We start from the raw sequence: 27631 nt of genomic DNA, 5'->3' as shown, positions 1-27631 counted from the left end.
TCAAATATATGAGCCTATAGGGGCCATTCTTTTTCAAACCACCACATTCTACTCCCCACCCCCCACATGCCTGTAGTCATATCATAATGCAGGAATACACTCAGTCCAACTTCTAAAGTCCCCACAATCTATCAGTCTCAACACTGTTTAAAAGTCCAAAGCTCTTCTGAGACTCACAACAATTTCTTAATTGTAATGCCCCATAAAATAAAAATCAAAAAGAAGATCACGAACTTCCAACATACAACGACACATGATATACATTGCCATTCCAAAGGGCAGGAAAGGAAGCATAGTAAAAAAAAAATGCTGGACCAAAGCAAGACCGAAACCCAGCAGGACAAACTACAAATTCTGTATCTCCGTGTCTGATATTAAAGCACTCTTCAAATGTTGACTAAGACACACTTCTCTCTCTTAGGCTGGTCCACGTGCGGTCTGCAGTTCTCCTCGGCAAGTATCCCATCCAACATCTTGGAGTCTGTTGTCGATGGCTTCCTTCACTGCTAAAGCTTTGTTTAATCCTTATCACAGGTTAGATAGAACCTTAGCTGGGTGGAGTCTCGTTCTGAGGCTGACTTTACTTCTGACAACAGGCTTTTCTTTATTTTTATCCCCTGAGCACAGGATTTGACTCCAACATTACATTTGTGTTGCTTTTTGTCCAGCTTGCTTCTTCTCATAACAGGTCTAAATAAATGACTACTAATAGCTACAACACAATCAAGACTAGGCTGTCTTGAAACCTCCTCTGCCAGGTCCACTGATCCAAAACTCTTCAACTTAGCCTCAGGCAGATTTTCAGGACAAGAGTAAAAAGTAGCCACAGTCTTGCCAAAATACCACAGGAAGAGTCTCTAGACTGCTTACTGATGCTCTTCATCTTGGAAACCTCTCGATCTGGGGCTCCACAGTACAAACTACTCCCAGCACTGTCTCCTCCTAGGATGGCCCTCTAAGTTCCCCCAACTCTACTTAAAGCATCCAACGGCTTTCCTAGTCCAAAGTCCCGAAGTCTTCTATATTCCTCCAACAAACAGCATCATCAGGCCTGTCACAGCAACGCCCCAGTCTCTGGTACGAACGTCTGTCTTAGTCACTATGCTGTAGCTATAGAGACACCATGACTAACGCAACTCTTACAATAGAGGGCATTTCCTTGGGGACTTGCTTACAGTTTCAGAAGTTTAGTCCACTGTCCTTTCAATAAGCAATGAGTACTTCCTTTTGCTGCTCTAAATCTTCTTCTTACCAGATTCCTTTTTGTAAAAACATCTTACTGAGGCCTGACTGGCACACCCACTGTGTATGTGTAAAAGATAGCTCTTGATGCATCTGGGAAGAAGTACATACCACAAGACATCAGCACAGCCCGTGCCCATTGCCTAGGGTTCTTGCTGCTTCTGCCTTAATGGTCATTGTTACTGTGACTCCACCAAGTGTCCACACTGCCCTCGGCAGCTCTGACACAGCACTGTGTAGTCCAGGCCCGGAGCTCTGTGATACCTCAAGGACCTGTTGTCTTATATGATAAGCACCTGGCAGTGCTTTGCTTCCCTGGGTTCCGGCTCTCAGCAACTGTCTGCCTTTCTGTCTCTGCCTCTGGGAGTTTGGTGATTTCAGATTCTTCCTAGAACTGCCACCAGTTTCTTTACTTCTGTGCATTCACTGCCATAAACAACAGAATGTCTTAAAAAAAAAAATACTTAATAGGGACATACCTCAAGATCCAGCTATGCCACTTTGGGCTTATACCCAAAGGATGCTCCATCCTATCACAAGGGCACTTGCTCAACTATGTTCACAGAAGCTTTATTCATAAAAAACAGAAACTGGAAACAACCTAGATGTCCTTGAACCAAAGAATGGATAAAGAAAAAGTAGTACATTTACACAATGAGTATTATTCAGCCTAAAAACAATGATATCATGAAATATTGCAGGCAAATTGATAGAATTAGATAAAAATCATTCTGAGTGAGGTAACTCAGACCCAGAAAGACAAACATGGTATGTATTCACTCGTAAGTGGACATTAGCCATAAAGTAAAAGAAAATCATGCTATAATCCACACACCTAGAGAATCTAAGTAACAAAGAGGAATTAAAGGGTGGGTGCATGGATCTCCTTGGGAAGAGGAAACAAAACAGTTTTGTGGATGGACTTGAGGTGGGTGGGGTTGGGAACAGGAGGAATGAACTGGGGGAGGGGAGAAAATATTGGGAGAAACTACTGGAACTGGGAGGCATTTTGGGGCGAGGTGGAAATCTAGTGTGATGGAAACCCCATGGAATCTACGAGAGTAACCCTGTGAAATACTCCTAGTAATGGGGGGCACAGAGTAACCCTATGAAATACTCCTAGTAATGGGGGACACAGAGTAACCCTGTGAAATACTCCTAGTCATGGGGGACACAGAGCCTGAATTGGCCAGCTTCTTTAACCACGCAAGGCCTCAAGTTGAGGGGTTGGAACATCAACCCAGCCACAAAACCTTCAAGCTAGTTTGCCCTGCTGCAGAGTGTTCTGGAACTGGAGCCTAGCAGAATCATCAGAGACCAGAGAGACTTCATCCAGCAACTGATGGAAGCAGGCGCAGAGACCCATAGCCAAATATTAAGTGGCACTTGGGGAGTCCTGTGGGGCGGGGAGGAAGGATCAGAGGGACCAGAAGGCCAGAGACATCATGAAAACATGGCCCACAGAATCAACTGACCAGAACTCATGGGGGTTTGCAGAGATCAGAGAACCTGTATGGTTCTCTATGTATATGTTATGGCTGTGTAACTTGGTGTTCTTGTGGGATTTCTACAGGGAGAGTGGGGGCAGTTGCTGACACTTTTGCCTGTTTATGAGACTCTTTTCCTCCTACAGGTTTGTCTGGTCCAGCCTTGATTTGATGGTATGCACCTCACCTTATTGTAGCACATTGTGCCATGTTTGGTTGATTCCCTGGGAGGCCTGCTCTTTTCTGAGAGGAGACCGAGGGGGCATAGATCTACAGGGAAGGGGAGAGAGGGAGAAAAAGGGAGGAGGAGGGCAGGGAGAAGAAACTGTGGACAGGGTATGATGTGGGATGTCCTTCTTTATATGTGTTGCTTTTATTGGTTGATGAATAAAACTGTTTTGGCCAGTGGCTTAGCAGAGTAAAGCCAGGCAGGAAATCCAAACAGAGATATACAGAGAGAGTAGGTGGAGTCAAGCAGACACCAGCCAGTCACTGAGGAAATAAGACATATAGAAAATGAGGTAACACCAAAGCCATGTGGTAATATATAGACAAACAGAAATGGATTAATTTAAGATGTGAGAGCTAGCTAGAGATATGCCTGAGCCATCGGCCAAATAGTGTTGTAATTAATATAGTTTTTGTGTGATTATTCAGGTCTGGATGGCCAGGAAATGAAAGAGTAGTCTCTGTTTACATAATGATGCCCAATGTGGGGTATTGGGCAGGTCCTTCTTGTTGGCAAAGATGGGGATTATGGTGTCCCTCATCTCTTGGTTACTGAGAATGTGGTGCAGCTAAGATGTAATATATGAGAGAATAATAAAAAATTAAATAATAATAACAATAAAAGCCCTGGAGAGGTGGTAAATGAAGCCTGTTCGCACCTAGGTCTTACATCCAAGTCCAATATATCCACACTCTCTAGCCCTTCCCCAAACCATGTGAAGTTGGCCGAGGACAATCACCTGTCACCTGTCACCCGGCCCACTGGGCTTCAATACTCCTAACTCCAGGGTATCTACAAGGCTGTGTGCTTGTTTCATACATGGAAGCGCGAGCACAGACAGAAAGGACCATAGACTCAAAGCCACACTTCCATCCAGGTGAAGAGCCAGGACCTGAACTGTTCTGAGCCCTCTGGCCACTCTACACAGAACGTCCCCTTGAGAGACCCATGGTTCTGCCAGGGAAAGGCACCCGACCCCACTGAATCAGTCTCAGGACCAACTATCCACCTCTTCTTCAGGGTGAGGAGTGGGCTCCTGGGGAAGCAAGGTGCTACAGTTGACCTCAGGACTGGCAAAGATGGTTTGGAGCAGGAAGGACCTTGAGCAAGGATGGAAAGAGATCTAGAAGAAGCTGCCTGTCCTAGAAGTAACAGAAGAGGAAAAGCAAAGTTAATATGGGCACCATGCTGCAGCGTAGAAGGGTTTCCCAGACAGAGCGACAGCAGTGAGCCACATCCTGGCACCTCTGCAGTCTGCACAGATACTGTGTCACAAAGCTGAGGTGCTGGGGAGAGGTGACCTGAGTACATTCTGGGTTAATCAGGACAGAGCACCATCCTAAGGACATCTGTCCTTGCAAGAGACACTGTGACCCACAAAGGGGGCATTGCCTATCTGGCCCTTTACAAAATACTAACTGGCCATGTCTCATAACACTGAGGTAGCTGGTGTCACAGAGGATTTGACTTTGCACCATCAGTTCCTACGGCTTGTTACTACACAGTGACCAAAGGACAGATGCACACTGTCTAAGTATACAAATACTCCTTTCCGACAAAACTCCAGAAAGTAATAGCAATAGTAACCAATGATGTCCCCTCAAAGTCAGACACAAACACGGGCGAAACAGAGAGATCATTGGGGCTAGGGAATTGGCTCAGTGGACAAAGTGCTTGCAGCACAGATTCGAAGAGTGTAAAAGCTGGGCAGGCAAGGCAGGACTCAGGAGCAGACAGGGAATCCCAGGCGAAGCTAGCTGTAGATTTAGCAAGAGACCCTGTGTCATTAAATGAAGTGGAAAGCTACTGCAGAAAACAGTATGTCTGCTGCAGGCTTCCACAGGCATGCACAATATTGCATAAATACACATGCACATAGTACATACGCGCATGAGAGAAAGACAGAGGGGGGAGGCAGATAGAGAGAGAGAGGGAAAGACACACACAGAGAGAAAGACAGAGAGAGAGGGAAAGACAGAGAGGGGAAAGAGAGAGAGTGCTCAAGTATGGCAAGCAAAGGTGTGCAAAGTTGTGAGCATCCCAACCCCAGAGAACCTAGGTATTTAGAGATTCTACCAGAAACACTACCTAAGAAGCTACAGTGTGTCACATTCAAATGATTTTGTTGGTCTCAACTGTGTGGAGCAAGGGTTCCTCACTCTAGTCACTCTACGGGCAAATTTCTTTCTGATGCTACCTTCCCCTTCCAATACCCTGCAATGAGAAAGATGCAACACTGCTGTTGGCAAAATGCATGGTCTCCAGGCAAGGGCCTTCATTAAGGGTATTACTCATGCAGCTGGGGAAATCTGAATGTGAAGTAGCGACAAGACAGCATTGCACACGGGAGACACGCCTGGAGAGGTGACAGACGCACTGCACACGTGAAACACGCCCGGAGAGGTGACAGAAGCACCGCACACGGGAGACACGCCTGGCTACATATATACACACACACACACATATATATATATATATATATAGCCGAGGAAAACAGCCAAGTCAAGCTCTGGCCTCCGCAGGCACACACCCACACACCCACGCACACACACATGCACACACACACACTCACACACACTCACATGCATAGCACTTGCTCACCTTTACACACTCCTACACACACACTCCAGTTTGTCTCAAATGTTTGCTCCTTACTCACTGGACAAGCCTGAGGTTCTGTGCTTCTCTGAGCCCCCTGAGGCCTCGCCTGCTAGCTCCTGGCACCATCATGAGACCCCACTTTTCTTTTTTCTCTCTCTCTCAGTTGTAATACCCCACTGTGGTCTATTTTACACACCTTGCTAGGCTGCCCTAAATCCTCTCTGGAACAAAACATGGACTGGACAAAAAAAAAAAAAAAAAAGAAAAAAACTTAAAATAGAAGCCTTTGCTGGCTCCTCTTTTTTCTGCCTCTTTTCCAAACCACAGGGCTACACAGTGTCTCTAAGCACCTTGTGCCTGCAGCATTGTCCTGGCCTGCAGAATCTGGGAGTGGGGGGAGTTTGATCCATCATTTACAGCAGGATAAATTCCATTGGGCTGAGAGAGCAGAGGAAAGGGTGTATCATGTCAAAGCAGTCAGAACTGAGTGTACAACTCATGCCAGGACAGCACAGCAGTGGAGAGTGGCCTTCCATCCCTGTGAACCCAGGGCCTCACTTGTCGTCAGCACACAGTGAAGCCAGTTCTCCAGTTGAGAAGACTCTGAGAGGGAACTGATGCTGAGCAAGAAAGAGGAGAAAAGATCCAATCAGAGAAGCAGGAAGGAAAGGGCACAGAAGGCAGGGAAGTGGAGAAGACCAAGAGGAGAGAGATGAGGCAGGTTCTGTAGCCAGACAGTAACAGACCTAAAGCCCAGTGCAGCCCCACCTAGCTGCTCAGTTTGGTATGCAGTGGGCCATATCTCACGCCCAGCAGAATGGCGATGCTTTGTTCCGCAGGAAGCACACTGCAGAGGCATGAGCAGTGTTCGCAGTGCTGAGTCCACACCTGGCTAGGTATGAGTGGCTCACTGAACACTAAGGGTTGTGTTTGCTATGATCAGGCTCCGTTCCCATGGGAGTGTTGTTATACAAGACCACTCCACCTTTGTTTTTTTGTTTTGTTTTGTTTTGTTTTGTTTTTTGAGACAGAGTTCCTCACTGGCCCGGAGCTCACTCATTGACTAGAGTGGCTAACCAGGAAAGCCCAGCGAGTTTCCTGCTTCCACCTCCCCAGTGCTGGGATTACAAGAGGGAGCCACCACAGCGTGCTTTCTTACATGAGCTCTGGGGATCAAACTCAGGTCCTTATGCCCGTGCAGTAAGAATTTAGCAATAGAGCCATCTCTGCAACTGCAAACATGGGGGCAGGGCTTCGAAAACCAGGAAAAAGGTCAAGAAAAAGATAAGAGCAAGGAACGCTTGGGAACCAGAGTTGATGAATGAGTGCAGTTTATTTACGATGCAGGGTTTCCAGAATCCAGCCCCAAATCAGTATCACGGTTCAGATCTTCTCTTTCCTTTCTGATTTACCATCTAAGTAGGCCGAGCTGCTCCCTGGGCTTCTCACTGGGGTCCAAAAAGCAGCCCCTGGCATATGTGGGACACACACACATTCTTGCTTTCTTGAGCCTTTCTGACCACCTCTTCTCTTCCAGATTTGGTATCACTCACTTCTTGAGATTCTGAAAGTCAAATTCCTGCCATGCGGCCCAGCCATCTACCACCCTGCATATCCCTGCCATGTGGCCCAGCCATTTACCACCCTGCATATTCCTGCCATGCAGCCCAGCCATCTACCACCTTGCATATTTTAGCAGCTGTCCCTGACCCACAGGCATCCACCATTAGTCTACGTTTCCTATTGCTGCAGGAAAACAAACACCCACACATAAACACGCATGTACACACTTTGAACAAAGCGAATGTATTCTTTTACAATTCTAGAGCTCAGAACTCTTCCATCAAGAGCCTGTCTTATTTTCTCCACATCTATAGGCCACCAGCATCCCTGCCTCCCAAATGGAGAAACAGATAAAAGGAGGGCATGACTGCTCTGAAGGGGTCGAAGTTTTTATTACAGATCACAGGCAGAGGCATCTAGAAGGGTCCGGACTGAAGGGGTAGGCCAAGAGAGGAAGAGAGAGGAATCAGGAACCAAGAGGCCAGGAACGAGCCAGGAAACCAAGAGACCAAAAGGACCACTTAGTCAAAATGGCTGGGTTATATAGAGAAGAGAAGCAGGGGAAAGGAGGCCAGCCCAGGCCCGGGGCTGGATAGTTCAGAGTAGAGGATAGGGTATACCAGTCAGGAGGACCCTGTAACAGGTAGGGACTGAGGGAGACAGCAGCCAAGTCTGCTCCGATGTGTTAATAGGCACCTCGGTGAGCTTTGACCTAACATCTATCTTTCAGCCTCTTCTACTTCTGGAAGGCCAGTAGGGACCACGTCCCCACATCTGATTTGACCCTGATCCTCCTGTCTCCCTTCATGGAAGAATTTTGTAATTACCTTGAACCCAGTCAGAAAACCTAAGATCATCTCCCTGACTCAAAACGCTCACCATAACCACGGATGCTAGCACCTTCTACCAACAAAAAAGCCACGAGTTCCGGGGACGAGGATGAGGCACTATGGGACCTATCTTACTCTCGTTTCTGCTATAAAATTCTCTGACAAGGCCAACTGAAGGAAGGAAGGGCACTCCGGCTCACGATCCCAGGGTCTAATATGATGGGGAAGTCCCACGGGCAAGAGCGCGAGGCAGCTAGCTGCATTGCGTCACAGTCTGGAAGCAGAGGAGCGAACACCTGCACTCCACCCATTCCACTTTCTAGAGTCCAGGATCCCTGCCTAAGGAATGCTGCCATCCACAATTAAGATGGGTCTTCCCACATCAATCAACCCATCAAGATAATCCCCCCACAGGCATGACAACTTGTCTCCTAGGTGACTCCAGATCCTGCCAAGTTGGCAGTTAACACTAGTCTTCCCAGAGCCATGATTTGGCTACCACACCTCCCTACCCTGGGCAGTCCCTTAGACGATGGGAAATATGCTGACTTGCTCCCTTCCATGCCCATTTGCTTCTCCGGAGCCTTCCAGAGGCGCTACAGATGCATATGGGCTCCGGTTTCTTTGCAAAGCGCTCCTCCTGCTGACCCTAAGGATGCTAATGCTAACTTCTCTGCAGTAGCAGCTCCACTGACCCTAGTGGCCTCCTCCAATCACCATCCCCCTGTCTATCTCTCTCTTCCACTTTTGAGCTCTAACCTAATTTCTGAGAAGTTGTTCTGCTGGCCACCTCTCTGCTAATCAGGTGGCCAGCTCCAGTGCTCTCCCACAGTGGGTAACTGATAAGCCTCTGTTGCAGGTTGCAGTCCTAGGCATCGCACGGCACTTAGCACCGACCCAGGCTCTGTCTGTAGGTACCAGCAGCACACCCCACCCTCAGCTGTCAACATTTGCCAAATACCATGTGGGCACAAATTCTCAGGTTGAGCCTACCACTCCTGCTCACCCGTCACAGTGCTCTTGTGGGCACAAGATCCAACAGGCGCTCCTGAGCCCTGTCATCCTGGGCTTGAGCATGAGAGCCACTGCCCCCGCAGCCTTCGTAGAGTTCTCTTCTTGCTATGCAGACAGGCCGTTCCCTTGGTCTGCTTCTCCTGCAGTGACACTCACCCATGCTTCCTTTTGGACTGTTAACTGTTGAAGTCCCTTGACATTGAGGCTGGGTCTCCTCCACCTCTCCTAGCCACCCGCAAACAAAAGTAACATCTCCGTACTTCCTCTGCAGGTTCCAGAACTGGACATCCACCTGCCTGCTACATCACCATTCAACAAGACAATCACCAGAGTCGCAATCGTTCTCAACCTTCTCTCCTCCGGAAGTCCTCGGAAGTGAAGGCATCTCTACCCACTGCTGTCCCTGACACTTGGCTCCCTTACTTAAACCATCCTATCCTCACTGGAGCTCACCCCCATCCAGGCCTAAGCCAGTCCTCCCTTCACCACGTCTTTTCCCCTTCTCCACCCATGCCACCTCCACTGCAGGCCTGAAATCACACTGACTTTCTACCTGCTTCCTGGCCAATGCCACATCTCTGCCCCAATCAGATCTGTAGGCTGCAGCAAAAGTTGCTGTCAAAACATTAATGTGGGGTTGGGAACATTGCTCAACGGACAGGGTTTGCTGTGTGAACATTAAGACCCGAGCTGATCCCTGGTATCCAGGTAAAAACCCAATGCTGTGGGATGCGCCTGTAATCCCAGTGCTGGAGAAGTAGAGACAGGAGGACCCTTGGAGGATCCACTGGCCTTCCAGTCAGGCTGAACTAGTGAGCTCCAGATCAGAAATAAGGTGCAGAACAGTCAATAGACATTGACCTCTGACTCCACACAGGTACACACATAAACGCACACAACCACAACCCTGAACACACACATACACAGCAAAACAAACACCAAGGAAATGTGATCTGGTCATTCCTCATTTCTTGAAACAATCTGGAAACTTTCCACAGTCCTTCAAAGAATGAAGTCACATGGTACATGTCCATACCTTCTCCAGCCCCAGGTTTACTACTCGGACATGCTGTGTGCCCCTTCCTGCCACGGGGCCTTTGCTTGCACAAGTCCACCCATCTGATACCCCCACCACCAACCTGTACTTTGGTGGTGTGATGGCTATTCTCGATTGTCAACTGATTACATCAGGGATTAACTAAAATTGAAATATGGAAGGGAATACCTGTGGGGGGATTTTTGTTTAATTTGTAGTGGGAAAACATAGCTTTATCAGGATCTTTGAGATGGGAAAACCCACCTCTAATCTGGGCTACACCTTCTGCTGGAAGCCAATATAAGGACATGGAAGAAGGAAGCTTTTGCTCTTTTCCTGCTTGTCCTTGCCTTGCTAGCAAGTCCGTTCCTTCACTGGCATTAGAGCCTACTTCTTCAGGGATCTGGTGTATACTGAAGAACAGCTGAGACATCAGCTTCACAGATGGATGGATGGATGGATGGATGGATGGATGGATGGATGGATGGACAGATGGACGGATGGACAGATGGACTGATGGACGGATGGACGGATGGATAGAAGATGGATGGATGGGTAGATGGACGGGTGGATGGATGGATGGATGGGTGGGTGGATGGATGGATAGGTGGATAGATTGAGGGATGGATGGGTGGATGGGTGGATGGATGGATGGATGATGGATAGGTGGATAGATGGAGGGATGAATGGATGGGTGGATGGATGGATGGATGGGTGGATGGATGGACGGATGGGTGGGTGGGTAGATGGATGGACAGATAAATATATTCATTCTATAAATTCTGTTACTCTGGAGAACCATAACAAAGGTGACTGTGCTCCTCCTTCAGCCCCAGTTCACTGTCAGGAGACCTCCTCTGACCTCTGGCACATGGGTTCCCCTGGTTCTTTACTTTCTCCTAGCTTTTTATCTCACTGACACCTGCCAATAGTTTTATGTGTATTTTTATTATTTTTTGGTTAGTTCCATCTCCTGCCTATGTGGGCAGGATTTACATCTGAACTGTCCTGACACAGACCCTGGCACCAAGGGGATGCTCAGGCAGAGGCACAGATGTGGTATGAATGACCCCGCTGCTTTCCTCTACCATCCTATGCCCACTGTCTGCCTCTTCTCCCATGAGCAGTCTTAGGAATCCTTCCTCGTGGTTTTCAAAGCCCCTACTCCTCACTTTGGCACTCTGCCCATTGCACCAACCTCAGGGCTCTCCCTCTTGAGTCTCAGATTTGCCCACCTCTGGACCTCAATTCCAGCCCTTACTGACCTCAGCTGGCATGGACCCTCTCCCCAGCCTCCTCCCTGAGACCAAGACTTTCTGCGCCACAGCCTGACCTAGCCACACTGCTGCTTGGCCACATCACCAGCTTCCCTCAGTCCTCAGGCTTGGGAAATGTATCATACACCGCCCGCCACCTCTCGGCTAACCTCCACTGCCACCACAGCCATCTTCTTCCCCATCTCGTGAGTGCATAGAACCAAGTTCTCGCCCCCTTCCAAGATTCTCCAAGCCTCAGACTGAAAACACCCAACCAGGCTGCGCTAGTTGGGGTTTCTATTGCTGTGAAGAGATGCCCCTGATCACCTCTTATAAAGAAAGCATTTAACTGGGGCTGACTTACAGTTTCAGAGGGTTAGTTTATCAGCATGCTGAGTAGCATGGTAACATGCAGACAGACACGCTGCAGGAGAAGGAGCTGAGAGTTCTGCATCTTGATCCCCAGGCAACGGGAGACCATGCCACACAGGGAGCACAGGAGACCTCAAAGCCTGTCCCCATAGTGACACACCTCCTCCAACAAAGCCACACCTCCTAATATTGCCACTCCCTGTGGGCCAAGCATTCAAGCACATTAGTCTATGGGGGCCATTCCTACTCAAACCAACAGCAGTAATATCAAGCAATGACGACCACCTTAGTGACTTAGCAATTACAGTAATGACACCCCCAAAAACGGTGCAAAGCCAATGAGAATCTTCACCAGCAGCTCGCGTTGGCCTTGTGTCGCCAACAGGCCCGGAGAAGAAAGCGGCACATTCAAAGTCATTAGACAGCAAACAGCAAAGCTTGCTGACACTTCCAACGCAGGTTCCAGGTACCACAAGCTCAGTGCGCCAAACTGTGCTGTGCTCCCTCTCGGGTGGCAAGAATCAGTTATACATGCTTGTTCAATGCCTGTCTTCTCAGGAGACCATTTGTTCCCAAGCATGGGAACCACGTTGGTCTTGTGGAAACCTTCCCTCCAGTACCTGGCATGCCCATTTCCTGAGCCAAATACCACATTCTGTGGTCCTGCAGTCCTCAGCTACAAACCTTCCCCTTTGAAGGAGCAGCTAGCTGAGGTCTTTGTAAATACTACTGAATGGACAGTTGGGTGTATGCGCGTGTACACGCCTGCACGCGTGCACATACACACATGAGGATACTTGGGTACCTGGTGATGACTAATCTGCTTGCTGCTGAACTGGGATCCCTTAGCATGGCCCTTGGACACCAAGGACAAAGGCCACATGGCTGGGACAAGAGAATAGCAAGATCCATCATCCATAAGCCAAAGGGGTAACAAAAAGAGCAGTTGTCCCTGCATAAATTATCCCCTGCTGGTTTCTCTCAAAGTCCCTTATTAACTTCTCCCAAGGAATAGCACAGGGGACACTCACCAACCACGAGAAGAAGCCAGCTGACTTGTCCTGGGTAGAGATCTGCCCCTCGTAGGGGCCAAAGATGTGGCCCTTGGGGACGACCTCGTTTATACACCGCACATCGCTTTCCCCACTGGCTTCCTTTACCACCTCCATGCCCTGTGGGATGGTGAGGGCTGCCCGATCTGGGATGCCCACAGGCACTGGCGTGTCAGACACAAACACGGGGGGACCATGGTTCGGGCACTCATCCACGAAGTACTCCTGGCAGGACTCACAGACTGGAGGAATGTGAAGGAGAGGGAAAGTTCAGTGGCGGTGTGACATAGATTCCACACAGCGGCTGAGGAAACTCCTAGGGGCCACACTTAGAGCAATAAACACACTGCATGTGGTTCAGACTTTCCAGCCCTAGACCTGCCCAGCCAGTTGCAGGCCAGGGTCCTCAGCAGCAATAACCTATGATCCTCCCTGGGGGGTGAAGGACATGCTGCCAATGTCGGGGCTTTTGTCTCAAGTAAAATATGGCTCTGGGGCCACGGGCCTGAGCTGGAACTGCACATCTGTGGGCTTTAAGACCTAAGAGAGGCTGAACCCTGTGTACCCGGGTGAACGCCTCTCACTGGAGCTCTGGCACAATATTCCCAAGCCAGAGGCAGGTGGGGCACGTGGAGAAAGAAGGAGTTGCCCAGAGCCTCCACTCCACTTACACCAGAAGTCCACTTGCTGGAAGCTTTTGGTCACGAAGAGCTCACGCTTTCCCTTCAGCTTCTTGGGTTCAGCGTCCACAGAAGAGGGCTCCGGTCTCCTAGAGCTGGCCAGGGCAAGGGTCCACAGAAGAAAAGCAAGAAGCCATCAGAGATAGCCAGCCCAGGGGGAAGACAGGCTGGACACCTGTCCAGGAGGCAGGGGGCGTTGCAGAAGGGCAAAGAGCTCCAACACGCTGGTCACTTGCTGCAGGAGTGGTGGGGCATGTGAATTCCTGAGAGCTGGGCCCTGGGAAACTCTGCCCAAGTTCTAACTCCTGCTCACCTCTAACCCCAGGAGCTGCCCAGTAAGGAAGGTGGCCATTCCCTGGGTCCCCAACCAATCCAGTCCAGCCACCCCCCTCCCATCCTCAAGTCACCACCCCCAGGCCTCACCAGGGCTGGCCATACTCCTGGTCCCGGAGTGGTGAGCAGACCTCTGTCTTCACTACTGTCACCATGTCCCCTACAGCAGCCTTGGTGTGGGCCAAGCACTCCTTCATGTTCTCAGTCATTCTGTCCTGGGGACAGGCAACAGAGGCCGAACCAGCACAGGAAAGAAGATCAAAGAGACAGGGGAAGAGGGGTGAGTGGCTAGGAGGGAGAGCAGGGGTCCCTAGGAGTCTGGTTACCCTCCCTGCCATCCCCAGAGGAAGCCCTTGAGAACTCAGACAACAAAAACAGCTGTAGCCTGGCCAAGAGGAAATGCCATTTCTATCCCGGGCTGGTCCTGGGGACGACTGGAGCCACCAGCCCCATGGGGTCAGGGCCCAGGGGCAGCTCAGGCCAGGAGGCAGGCCTGGGAAGCACAGCCTGGATACTAAGTTCGAAGGACACAAGGGACCCCCAAGAACCTGACAAACTCTGCCAAGGGGGGACCGAGGGAGTGGAAAGCTGAAACGAGCTCTGCATGGCTGGCTGTGAGGCCCCGAGTGAGGGGCTGCCAGGAGGAAGAAGCCAGGCCCCTTGGGCAGCTCATAGCAGGTACAGGCAGGGCTGGGGAGCTGGTTGTGTGCCAGCCAGGGCTAGCCCTGACTCCAAGCCCACCCCTCTCTCTAGGGGGGGAAGTGTCCCCAGAGCATGCTTACCGCCCTCACCACAGAACCCGGCTGCAGCCCCTCCCCACGGTCCTCATGCCAGACCCCCGGACACTCTTCTTCGGCGGGCTGTGCAGTAGCTCGGCCTTGGGACCGTGCTGGGCCCCGGGACTGGGCGAGCAGAGTGTGTGTGTGACTCACTCCCCGGGGCCCCCGCTGGCCACACCCCTGCTCCTCGGCTCACCAGCCCCCTGCTCCCCACCGGGGGCCCCAAAGCCCGCGGCGGCGGGAGGGGTGGGGGAGCCGCACGGCCTGCCCCTCCTGCGAGCCGGGACGCGGGGGGCGCGCGCAGGGGACCGCAGGGGACAGGGCTCCTTGCCCTCGGCCCGAGGGCCGCCGTTCGGCCGTGAGTGTGGTTCACCGGGAAAGTGTGCGCGGGGGCGGCGCCCCGGTCGTCACCCACCTTCGCGGCGGGGCGCCGCGGTCCGGCCCGCCCCCCGCCCGCCCGGCAGCCCGGCATTCCTTGCGGGGGCATGTGGCTTCTTGCCGGCCCCGGGGGCACGCAGTTGGCTGGCGGCCGGGAGGGGCGCGGGGCGCGCAGGACACGAGCGGCGGGAGGGGGCGGCAGCCGAGGGGGACAGTCCCAGGTTCACGCGCGGACGGTCGCGCGCGGCCCGCAGCAGCCTCCGCAGCGCCACCGCGGACACCCACCTCGGCCACCGCAGCCCACGCCCTGCGCCACCTGCACCGCCCGGGGTGCGAGCGCGGGTTTTGCTCCACCTCCGAGCCCGGGCTACGGTTCCCCAGTCACCCGCGGAGAAAAAGGGTGCCAAGGGCTGGAAGCTGAGAAGGGACTGTCCCAAGGTCAGGCAGGCTGACCGGGCTGCAGTTGCACGGGTAGGAGTCCAACAGGCCCTTAGTTTGGAAGCAGCCTAAACTCCGGAGAAACTCCAGAGTTCAAGTCTCCAGAACACATTATGCAGTTATGGGGCAGGTGTTAGGGGCTAAACATTTGCCCTTTGACACTCGGCTACGTTAAAGTCCTAAATCCCACTGTGACTTTTTGAAGAGGACACAGACTGGATAAGGTGTTGCCTGTGAGGATACAGCAGGAAGGTCCCATCTGCAAGGTAGAGATCCCTCATCCCAGTGAAACTGAATAGGTGCACCTTTACCTTGACCTTTGACCTCTCAACCTTCAGAGACCGAAACCACGTGGTAATGTCTGTGGTACTTGGCCGTGGCTGCCAAACTGAATGATGATGAATGAGGATTGTCTGACTTCTCTGCATTCCCATTTCTTTTAGTAAATCTATTTGTTTAATTTAATCTGGAGTGGGGTCATGCCTCAGACACGTGTGTGGAGGTCAGAGGAAAACTTGCAGGAGTCGGTCCTCTCCTTCCAACAAAGTGTGGTTAATGATAGATTCCACCACAGATGTGGCAAACGACAGGGACAAATAGCTTTGGGGGACGCTACAGTTCCAGGAGAGAAAGCGGATCAAGAGCTGCACATAGTGACACAAGCCTTTAATCCTAGTATTCAGGAGGCAGAGGACGGAGAGCTGTGAGTTCGAGATCAGCCTGGACTACTTAGCGCCTTCCAGGATAGCCAGGGCTACATAGTGAGACCCTAATGCAAACAAACAAACAGACAGACAAACAAGAACAACAGAAAGGAAGGAAAGAAAGGAATGAAGGAGAGGAAGGGAGGGAGGGAGGGAGGGAGGGAGGGAGGGAGGGAGGGAGGGAGGGAGGGAGAAAAGGAAGCTGATCAGGAACATAACTGGGCAACCCCAACAAGGGCAGCTTAGAATAGCCAATCACTGACAAACTCTAGAGCTTTCTGAGAGCACACAGCCTAGGACCATTTTGCACAGTGCTCCCTTGCTCTGGCTCCTAGGGACCTAGGTGTGTCCCTGCCCATCTCCTCAACTGCCCACTGACCCTAGGAATGCCTCCACTGCTCTTGGTCGTATCTGATAATAGCTGTCTTATGTGTGATGGCCTCTGGCTAGTTCCCTGAGGGCAGGCTTTACAAATGGCTTCACAGGCTCTGTGGCTTGTCATTGCCTTCCTAACACCTGTAACAGGTGCCAGAAAAATATGCTAGGAACCATGTGGAGGCTGGGAAAACATACACCAGGGATTAGGGCAAGAACCTCAAGGGGACAGGGGACTTCCATTCCCAGGGAGTCTGTGGGGCATGCGAGTGGACCACCTTTAATTCTGCACCCTAGTCTCAGCCCTACCCCACCCCAGGCAGGGTTCACATCTGCCAAACGAATTCATGATCAAATGACCCATGTCAAAATGCACGGCCTTCTCTGTCCTCGCTGCCCCACAGCGACTCAGCTCAAGAGATTTCAAGGAAAGAAAGTTTGGGGAGGTTGTTGTTGTTGTTGTTGTTGACTCTCCTTCCCCATGCAGCCAGACTAGAGGGTGATAAGGGGAATGACAAGGCTGGCACTGAGGCAGTGAGAAGCACAGCTGAATCAGATTCGTGAGCATGGGAGCCCAGTTCTGACGGTAAGTCCTAAAGTAGGAGCACTCGAGTCATTGTGTCCTTCTACTGGGCATGCGCCCCAGGATGCCCACACAAAGCCATAGACTCACTTAGGACATCCTGAGATTTTCCTTCCTTATTAAAAATTTTGTAGGGGTTGGAGAGATGGCTTAGCAGTTAAGAGCACCTGTTGTTCTTCCAGAGGACCCAGGTTTGATTCCAGCACTCGGCAGCTCATAACCATTTGTAGCTTCAGTTCCAGGGAATCCAGTGCCCTCTTATGGCCTCCATGGGCACCAGGCATGCATTTGGTACACAGACATACATGCATGCAAAACACACATGCACATAAAATAAAAATAAATATATCTTTTAAAAATCATTTTATGGATTTTAGTTGGGTCAGAGACAAAGGGAGGGGGAGGGAGGGAGGAAGGGAGGGAGGGAGAGAGGGAGGAAGGGAGAAGGAAGCTGTACATGTGAGTGTAGGTACCCCTGGAGTCTAGAAGAGGTTATGAAATCTCCCTGGAGCTGGGTTTGCTATGAAAGTTCAGTGTGAGCCACTGAGCCATCTCTCCAGCCCGGGTTTTTTTTTTTTTTTTTTTGGTCTGTCTGTTTGTTTGAACTGATTTGCAAGGCTCTGGAGTGTGAATTTTCTAGAAGACAACGTCAGTAGGAACATCAAAAGGTTGGACATGCCTGCAATTTAAGCCTTAAGAAGTCTTCATAGACCAGCCAGGGATAATCATAACTGCTAAGGCATCCCACGAGGAAATAATGGGATACAGACTGAGGGGAGGCCTTGGAAAGAGTGTAGTACCACTTTATAAGGGCTTGTTTCGCTGGTGCTCAGAGGTGAAGGCAGGGGTCAGGTGCAGAGGGAAAGGGACACAGTGACCTCGCAGGACAAGAGGTACACAGACAGGCCAATTGAAATGGTCATCAGACAGCGTCCTCACCTCCCAATAGAGAGGCCTGTGACTTTTGCTTGCATCTTACAGAATCACACCCAGGTTAGATGTCACTGAGATGCTCGACCCAAAGTGTTTCAGACCTGGGAGTGTACCAACACTGGAATGCTGGCATACTCCTTACCAGATCCCGATGCTCCAAAATTTGATCATTTGTTGGATATGTCAGATTTTGACTTACGTTGCATTTGGGATTTTCAGACTAGAAATACTCAACTTGCACAAAATAGGATGGCTAGGAAACAGAGTGTCAGATCTCAGGTTCTGGGTGTCAGAGACGACAGGAACGTCCTGTGTCTACCATGCTCTCCCATGTGCACCCATGAGACACCAACTAGAACAATCTAATGTCAGATGCTTAGTGATGGAGCATTCATTCAGCTCTGGGCTCCCTGGTAAACAAATCGAAAAGGGTAACCCTGTTCTCATTACCTTACATCTACTTACCGGCTATTATCTCCATTCTTAGAAAAGCCCAGCAGCCTGGAGGCCATGATCAAGCCTCACTTGTATGAGTGCTGCACATTTAAGCCCTGAAGTGGGCCACAGGCACCTTTACTTTGAAATAAACTCTGTCTCAGCTGCAGGCTTACGGGGACAGGGATGAGAATAGGATGTGACTAAGTGAACCTACATGGAGAGAGAGCACAGGCTGGTGACCTTCACCAGGTCCTTCATATTAGTCTCGGCAGGCACCGGAAGGCACGGACCAGGGGGAGCTCTAAAAGCCATTTCTGCATATGGCTCTGGCCTCTGTGCCCAAGCACAGAGCACCCTCGCAGAGCACGCCAAGCTGCTGGCACTGCTCCCTGCAGCCTGGCTCCTTGGAGTCTGCTCTTACAGAGATTAAGCCTGCTGCAACCTTCAGCAATGAGATGCAGACCCAAGAGGAGGGGGCGAGAGTGGCCAGAGGCCTGCAGCTCATTTTCACCTCTGGCAGAGAGCCAGGATCCCTGAGTGCCTGGCAGCCAGGGGGCTGGAGCATCAGGAGGCTGTGCCCATTCGGCTTCCTTCACGCCTGGCACCATGAGAACCCGCAGTTCTGTTTGCTATCCATCCTGCATCTTCCAATGTCCCCTTGAATATCAAAAGGACTTAAGGCTAGCGATCCCAAGCCATTTTGATGTTGTTTTGTGGGGAGCTAAATTTTTTATTTTACTTTATTAATTTATGTGTGAGTGTTTGGCCAGCGTGAAGATGTGCACACCACGTGTGCTCATGAAAGCCAGAGGAAGGTGTCAGATCCTCTGGGATGGAAGTTACAGGAGACTGAGAGCCACCATGTGGGTGCTGAGACTTGAACTCTGGTCCTCTGCAAGAGCAACAAGTGCTCTTAACTGTTGAGTCAACTCTCCAACCTAAGTTGTTTGTTTTTGGAGACAGGGTTTTACTACGTGGTCTCGCTGAAGTGATACTTGCTGTGTAAAGCAAGCAGGCCTCAAGCCTGTGGCAATCCTCTGGATGTAATCTCCCATACTGGTGTGCACCCCCACAACACATTAACGAAGGATGGTAAATAGTGGACCAAAGGAGCAGGAATGGAGACATTTTGGAATTATTAAAGGCAAGAGTTAAATTAAAATTTTTATGTTTATGTGTGGAATATTTTATTTATTTATCCTGGAGCTGGAGTTTCAGGCAGTTGTGGGTCACCTGATGTGATTCCTGGGAACGACACTCCGATCCTCTGTAAGAGAAGCAGGTGCTCTTAACCCCTGAACCATCTCTCCAGCCCCTGAATAGTTATCTGTGGGGAGAATGATTAGTAGTCCTTGAATTTACATGTAACAGAAGCCTGCAAATGCAGGCAGCTGCTCAATTGCAAAAGGCAATTTTTAAAACCTATTTATCTGAGAGAGAGAGAGAGAGAGAGAGAGAGAGAGAGAGAGAGAGAGGCACTAAGCCAAGTATGGCAGACTATACCTTTAATCCCAGCTGGCACTGGGCAGGCAGAGGTATCACAGAGGATCTCTTTAAGTTCTAGGCCAGCCTGATCTACTTGGTGAGTTCTAGGCCAGCCTGATCTACATGGTGAGTTCTAGGCCAGCCTGGTCTACATAGTGAGTTCCCAGCTCCTATCACTACACCAGGACAGTCAGAGCTGCAGTGAGACCTGTCTCAAAACACAAGCAATCAAACAAAATAGTCTGGCTGTGTAGCACAGGTTAGCTTCCAATTTAACAATCCTGTCTCTGTGCCAGGATTACTAGAGAATACCAATCACTATAAGATAAATTTATTAAAATATACTACTGAATTCATGGAAGCATTTTTTTTTAAGACAAGGTCTATCTACATAGTCCTGGCTGTCCTGAAATTTGCTGTGTAAATCAGGCTGGCCTCAAACTCAGAGATCCTCCTGCCTCTGCCTCTCAAGTGCCAGGATTAAAGGTGTGCATAACCACACCTGGCTAAATTCATGGAAGTCTTACACCAGCACACCTGCTGCCACGGCCACCAGCATAGCCACACCTAGGCTGTGTAACTCTGACAAGTGACAAATGGCTGATCGTCCACACGTTTCTGTTTCACAGGTCAGGTCTACACACTAATGTTTAGCCCATAATAATCACTTTATTAACATTAGCTGTTCTTCTTTAAATGTTAGTATCATTTAAGAGTAAATCCAGCTATTTGGGAGGTTGATAGGAAAATCATGAGTTCAAAGAAACATAGTAAGTTCGTGTGTGTGTGTGTGTGTGTTGGTCATTAAAAGGAAGTTGGTGAAAGTTTTCTGATGTTTAAAAATGGGGTTGAGTTCTGCCCCTTGCCAGCTGCCTCAGGCAGGAGAGCTGGTCCTGGTGATAGGCGCGGGAGAATGGATGGGCTGACCAACTCAGGCCCAGATCCAGGGCCCTCAGTCGACCCACCCCAACACCTACCCCGTCTTAGAAATATTAGAGTATGTGATGCAGCCAGTCATGCAGAACCAAAGTTATAGGATCTCCATGACACCGGGCAACAATAGGATATTCGAGAGTTGTTCCGGAGAGGCTCCAGTGTCGACAGTGTAGTAGAAGCCAGAGACAGCGACCTGGCTCAGTGACTCATTGCAATGAACACTTAAAGCAAAACTGCGTAAAATGGTGACACACCACAGCGACCATGGCAAGATTTTTTTTATTCTTATTTATTTTTTTTTGTTTTCTTTTGGGGGAGGTTGCAAGGGCGGAGGGCAGATATGGGGGGCAGGGAGATGGGTGGGATTGGGTGCATGATGTGAAATTCACAAAAAAATCAATAAAAAGTTTAAAAAATAATTTAAAATTTCTTTATATTACCTTACAAAGTAAAAAAAAATGGGTTGGGCTGGGGCTATAGGTCAGAGGTAGACCATTTGTCAATCATGGGTGAGGCCCTAGCACTTGGGGGAGGGGCTTCCCAGAAGTTACTACACCCAACAGAAAAACACTTCTCATCAGTCTATGCTGATGCTCCGCCCAACAGAAAAGTAATGAACAATTGGTGAAAGAGGTGACAAACGGCTAAAATGCTCAGTGGGAAAGTCCAAAAGCTTGTTAACACTCAGGCTCTGGGTGTCCGAGATGACAAGCGTATGGCTCCCACACTCTCTGATGTGGCAGCAGCCATGGCAAACACCACTAATCCATCAAAGTTCTCTTCCCTTCTTGGCTTGAACTTGGCCTCTGATCAGCATCTTTCTCGGTACTAGGCAGCCCTTTCCGGTATCATGTCTCCATTAGTAAACTGACAAAAATCCTAAAATCTTAGTGACACTGAGGATTGCCATGAGTCAGGAGAGATAGCTGCTCATATATTATGGGTTGGAGTATGAAGTGAAGCAGCGTTCCAAGATGGTGTTCGGCAACCCAAAGGCCAGCTCTCTGCACGAGAAAACTCTATCTCGGGATCCAGCACACCTGAACCTGCAGACCTATCCCCTACACTGTAATCCACGATAGCAAACACACAGAAGTGATTTAAGCCCCACTCAGACCATGGGATGGAACGCTGAACGGCAGCTAACAATCCCGCTGGGCAATTAATGACATGAGAAACATATTCTACTTGTGGAAGGAAAATAGAAGTTACTACTAAGTGGGAAAGGTCACTGAGGAACAGCTACGTGTTGTACGATTGCCACCATGTGACATTCTGAGAGAGGGAATCTAAGGAGACAGTAATATGGAGGAAGGGACAAGGTGGCGGAACACCTGACTGCTCATGAAGTAACTCTAATAGATACAGGTCAACATCCAGTCACCCATCTGTGTGAACCACAGAACACCAGTACCAAGAGGGAACTCTCTCACGCTAGCTGAGGACTTCGGCGATGGCGTCACTGTGAGGTCATCAACTGAAACAAGCAAGCACGCACACCCTTGTGGTGGACAAGGAGACATATGGGAACTCTGTACTCTCCACTCAGTTTTGGGGAGAGTCTAAAACTCTGTGGAGTGGGAAATGAGCCCAGGAGCAATATGAAAAGATACAAACAAAGTAATCCTAACTGAAGATCTGGAAACGGACTTGAATTTGACCTCAGCATGAAGAAGTAGAGCAAGAAAAAGAGAAAAAAAGAGGAGGAGAAAAAAGATGAGGAAGAGGGGGAGGAAAGGCAAAAGGGAGGGGGAAAAAAGGAAGGGCCAGGAGAAACCTTTACAGCAGTGGTTCTCACCTTCCTAATGCTGCAACCCTTAACACAGTCCCTCATGTTGTGGTGACCCCAACAATAGTTGCTACTTCATGACTGTAATTTTGCTACTATAATGAATCATAATGTAACTAACTGATAGACAAGATATCTGATATCTGGCCCTAAAAGGGGTCAAGACCCACAGGTTGAGAACAGCTGCTTTAAAGGAATTCTTCTCGTTTATCAATAGACTCTTAGATTCAACCCTAGGCTGACAAAAAAAAAAAAAAGGATCCATATTAGAAGCTGAGCACAAAAGGGGTGCTTTTGATGGATGAGGGATCCACTAAAGGGGCAATGTGGGCTGGTATTTCCCCATGAAGCATTCCTGGCTTTATTTTATTAGCCTACTTCGAACGACTTGCCTGCTTGCTGTAACCATCTCCCCCCCCCCATCACATTGCTGTGTGCCAATCAGATCAACGCTGGTTAGCTGTAAGCATCCTAAGCAAAGACTTTGTAGGACCGTGCTCACTCACTCTGCCCTGCTAGCTCCTGGAGTGCACGCTGTTCGCTGAGTTTGCCTGGTTTTTTGGTTTTGAGATCATCTACCTTGAATCCTCAACCCTCCTGCCTCAGTCTCCTGAAAGCTGAGGTGACAATCATGTGCCAGTGTATGAAATAAAATCAATTAGTGAATGGAATACCACACAGAAGGAGAGGTATCTAACCACGGCCACACGTACACTATAGCTGAATCATAACACTGAAGAGCAACTAGAAACCCAGAGAGGTTTATAGAAAGTTAAGAAACTAAACAACTTGATACAGCTGTGGTGTGAAGCAGCTATGGTTGAACTTGATAACTAGACAGCTGTGGTGTGAAGCAGCTATGGTTGAACTTGATAACTAGATACAGCTGTGGTGTGAAGCAGCTATGGTTGAACTTGATAACTAGACAGCTGTGGTGTGAAGCAGCTATGGTTGAACTTGATAACTAGATACAGCTGTGGTGTGAAGCAGCTATGGTTGAACTTGATAACTAGACAGCTGTGGTGTGAAGCAGCTATGGTTGAACTTGATAACTAGATACAGCTGTGGTGTGAAGCAGCTATGGTTGAACTTGATAACTAGATACAGCTGTGGTGTGAAGCAGCTATGGTTGAACTTGATAACTAGACAGCTGTGGTGTGACGCAGCTATGGTTGAACTTGATAACTAGATACAGCTGTGGTGTGAAGCAGCTATGGTTGAACTTGATAACTAGATATAGCTGTGGTGTGAAGCAGTTATGACTGAACTTGCAATGCCCCTGAGGCCCGCACCCTCGCAGGCTCATGGCTTTGGATAGTTAGTCCCTAGGTAGTGATGCTGTTCGGAGAAAGTGTGGAACTTTTTGCAGTGTAGGGGAGAGCCTAAAACCAGAGGCTTACCCATTCCCATTGAGGGCTCTCTATAACATGGTCTGTCACGGATGTGAGCAGGATTCACTCCAGCTGCCATAGATGGAGCACCAGCCACCATACCTTCCCCAATATGATGGCCTGTATCCCTTGAACCATGAGTCTAAAGAAAGCCTTTTTCCCTCCAACTGCCTCTGTCAGGTATGCAGTCGCATCTACGTGAAGAGTAAGTGGTACCAAGGTTAAGTTCAGAGTTTGCTTGGAACCAACCAAAATAGGCAGAAAACAGCATCCTAAGGCTAAAACTGGGCTCCGTTTCTTGGCCTGGGTGCTGGTTCCATGGGTATGTCTGTAGAAACATCTTAGGCCATGCTTTTGTAAGATGTGTAATTTTTGTGTGTGTGAACTAATATGTTAATAAGAACACAGCCAAAATATCTGCAAGGGCCCCAAGACCAAAAAAAAAAAAAAAACCCATTGACAGCTGTGGAACTGAGCTCCGGCCAGATGCGGGCTCCCTCCAAGGAGCATCGGTGGAACACAGCTGGGTGGGTCTGGTAGGACACTGTGGTCCTTCCAGGGTGGTCCCTCCTGCAGGACTTCTAAAATGTACTACATGTACTGCTCAGCTGGTAAAAATTGGAGCGGCAGAGGTTGGAGCAAGACCTGGAGAAGGTGGCTCAGATTGGCATCATGTGTATGTGTGTGTGTGTGTGTGTGTGTGTGTGTGTGTGTGTGTGTTTGAGAGGGGGGGGGAGAGAGAGAGAGAGCACACGCGCTTGTGTAGCCCTGGCTGTCCTAGAATTTGCTCTGTAGACCAGGCTGGCCTCTGCTTCCTGAGTGCTGGGATTAAAGGTGTGAGCCATCACTGCCAACCAGGGCTGGGCCTTAGGTCTATCACCATACAGGACATTCTCCTCGGCAGCAGACTCCTGACCCACTTTGGGGTCAAAGGGAATGAAAGGTGTTTATTTTGTGACTTTGGTGAGAAAGTTCATAGCCACCGTTGCTAAGACAGCCAAGCCCTGAAGACTTCACAGGACACATTCTTTCCATACAGCCAGTTGTCAGAGCAGAAGGACATGGGTATAATAAGAAACATCTCTGGCCCTGTTCTCAGTTTCTGGCATACTCTCCAACTAGAACGTCTCCTGGTGTTCATAAGAAGCCCTTTGGCCAGCACCTGAGTTTCTGCTAATTAAGTGACTGTGGGGACTCCAGAGAGCTTCAGGGTGGGGCTGGTCTCCCAAAAGCCCATGTTTCCAGCTTCACCCACTGTCCTCTGCAAGAGGACTAGGGTGTGATTCTGTGGGGCACTGAACCGAGACCAGAACCAGAATATTAAAATAAACTTTAAGATGGGGGAGGGGTGGGATGTCCAGCGAGTGAAGTGTTCGCTGTGTGAGCACAAGGACCTGAGTTTAGCTCCCAGCACCACATACAATCTGGGCATGGGGCCATGCACCTCTGATGCCAGTGTTGTAGACACGGAGGGGACAGACGGCTCCTGGGGGCTCGCTGGTTACCCAGTCTAGCTGAAATACCGAACTCCAGATTCAGTAACAAACCCTGCTCAAAAAATAAAGTGGAGAGAAACAGTGGAAGACACCAGACGTCAGCCTCCAGCCTTCACATGTGCTTGCTAGTGTGTGGGCATGTGTATACTGAACACACACACACACAGCCTTAGCTCAGAGACCTGTCAGACTAGTGAACACACTGGGGTTCACTAGCCCGGGTGACGTAGGAAAAGGCTCAGTAGCTCCTTGGCCTCCCACACGCCATCCCCTATGCAGCCCTTCCACCTGCAGTGTCTCGGCTGGGCCCTTCCTATATAAGCCAGGAATGGTGGGAAACACCATTTCCTGAGTCCCACGAGCCAATCCAGTGGATGTTGGAAACAAAGAAAGGGGCCTGGAGCCTCTGCTATGCAGACAGAGGTCAGAATCCTTAGTACCAGAAGCCTAGACAGCTGGGATCTGCAATAGGACTCTGAGGTGACTCTCCCACTGAGTCCTAGTCCTATGGGAACTGGGCCAAGTCTGGGAAGCCAGCGTCAGAGGTGGGTGGACGAGTGGACACAACTGAGGCTGGAGGTTCAGAGAGCTGGCTGATGCTGGACACAGTCAAGGGGGCAGTTCAGTGGGCATGGCCAGGGTGCCTATCAGCATGTCAGAAAGCCAGCCACTCTGCATTTCCTGGAAGTCCGCTTTACTCTCACCAACCTGTCCAGACAAGGTTTCTGTTCTGAGCAGCTGTCAGTCATCCTTGCCTCGCCCGCCCCCACTGCAGAATGGGGCCCCTCTGGATAGGCTTGCTCCCGATGGCTCCAGCATTCCACTTGGGCCTCGTAAACCATCTCCTGCCCTGGCGCATTCTCTGTGGGGAGGCACCTGGTTCTGGGGCCTTACAAGATGCACAGAAGCTGGATGCGTGCCTCATACCTGTAACCCAGACCTTGAACGCAATGACAGCCTCCTCTACATAGTGAGATCTGATCTCACAAAACGAAAGTGTCCAACCCCTGTCCCATAGTCAAGGAGAATCTGTCACAAGGGGCATCTTGCTTCAGACCCTGCAAAGTGACCAGGACACTGTCCCCATTTCCTGGAACCTTGTCTCTCGTGGTTCTCCCATCACCCCTAGCACAGCTCCAAGCCCCACCCAGCCTCCGCATGGGCCTTTGCATGTGCTGTTCTCTCTGTGGCTTGCCCAGCCCTCCAGGCTTTGACTGGTGTCAAATCTCTGGGCATCCTCTGCAACAGCAGAGCCCTTTGCTCCTCCGCCCCGCCCGCCGGGCCCTCTATAGACCACATCCTTGTCCAACCTGCACAGTATTTATTTATAAGATTGGTCCCGGTCTCTCCAGCTAGAATGGAGACTCCAGGAAGAGATCTTATCTATTCTGTTTCTTGCTGTGTCCTCTGCAGCCAGAACAGCCTGGTGCAAAGTGGAAGCACAATGGACTCGCGGATGCACGATCTCTGGTGACAGTGGGATCTGAGTAAGAAACAGAAAGGCTGGTGAGAGGTGCTTGACATGATGCTTCAAGTTCTTGTGTGGCTGGGGGAGTGCCTGAACCTCCCTAGGTCTGTGGATACAGGCACCCTCTACTTAATAAGGTTGTTATACAAAATATATGTGGAGCTCAGTGAAGAAAGGCCTCATTGCCAAGCCTGATGAGTTCAATCCCACACAGTGGAAGGAGTGGACTGACCTCTTAAAGTTATCTCTGACCTCCACATGCACCGGGGCACACGTGCAACCGTACACATATACACATGCACCGTGGCACATGTGCACCTGTACACATATACACACATGCACCATGGCACACGTGCACCCACACACATATACACATATGCACCATGGCACACGTGCACCCACACACATATACACATATGCACCATGGCACATGTGCACCCACACACATATACACACATCACCTCAGCACACATGCACCCACACACATATACACATATGCACCATGGCACATGTGCACCTGTACACATATACACACATGTACCATGGCACATGTGCATCCACACACATATACACACATCACCATGGTACACCTGCACTCACACACATATACACACATGCACCATGGCACATGTGTGCCCACACAATATACACACATGCACCATGTCACACGTGCACCCACACACATATACACACTTGCACCATGGCACACGTGCACCCACACACATATACACACATGCACCATG

General features: G+C 49.9%; 1 protein-coding gene across 5 annotated transcripts in view; it reads right to left on the bottom strand.

Annotated features, from left to right (window-relative positions):
* The window catches only part of Prdm11 (PR/SET domain 11), an 87240-nt gene that overhangs the window by 38380 nt on the left and 21229 nt on the right, over positions 1 to 27631 (bottom strand). For 3 of the 5 annotated variants that reach the window (XM_050146999.1, XM_050147002.1, XM_050147003.1), the window contains exons 2-4: positions 13786 to 13910; positions 13354 to 13457; positions 12662 to 12924 (exon numbers count right to left, since the gene is read on the bottom strand). In XM_050146999.1, the coding sequence (XP_050002956.1) occupies positions 12662 to 12924; positions 13354 to 13457; positions 13786 to 13910 (492 nt within the window). The other 2 variants (XM_050147000.1, XM_050147001.1) reach the window with 2 other exon arrangements.

Source organism: Alexandromys fortis, unplaced genomic scaffold (assembly GCF_014885135.2).
Source record: "Alexandromys fortis isolate MF-2015 unplaced genomic scaffold, M_Fortis_MF-2015_v1.1 scaffold_12, whole genome shotgun sequence".
Classification (NCBI taxonomy): Eukaryota; Metazoa; Chordata; class Mammalia; order Rodentia; family Cricetidae; genus Alexandromys; species Alexandromys fortis.
Note: the sequence above shows the minus strand (reverse complement) of the source record. Positions and strands in the feature narration are given on the sequence as shown.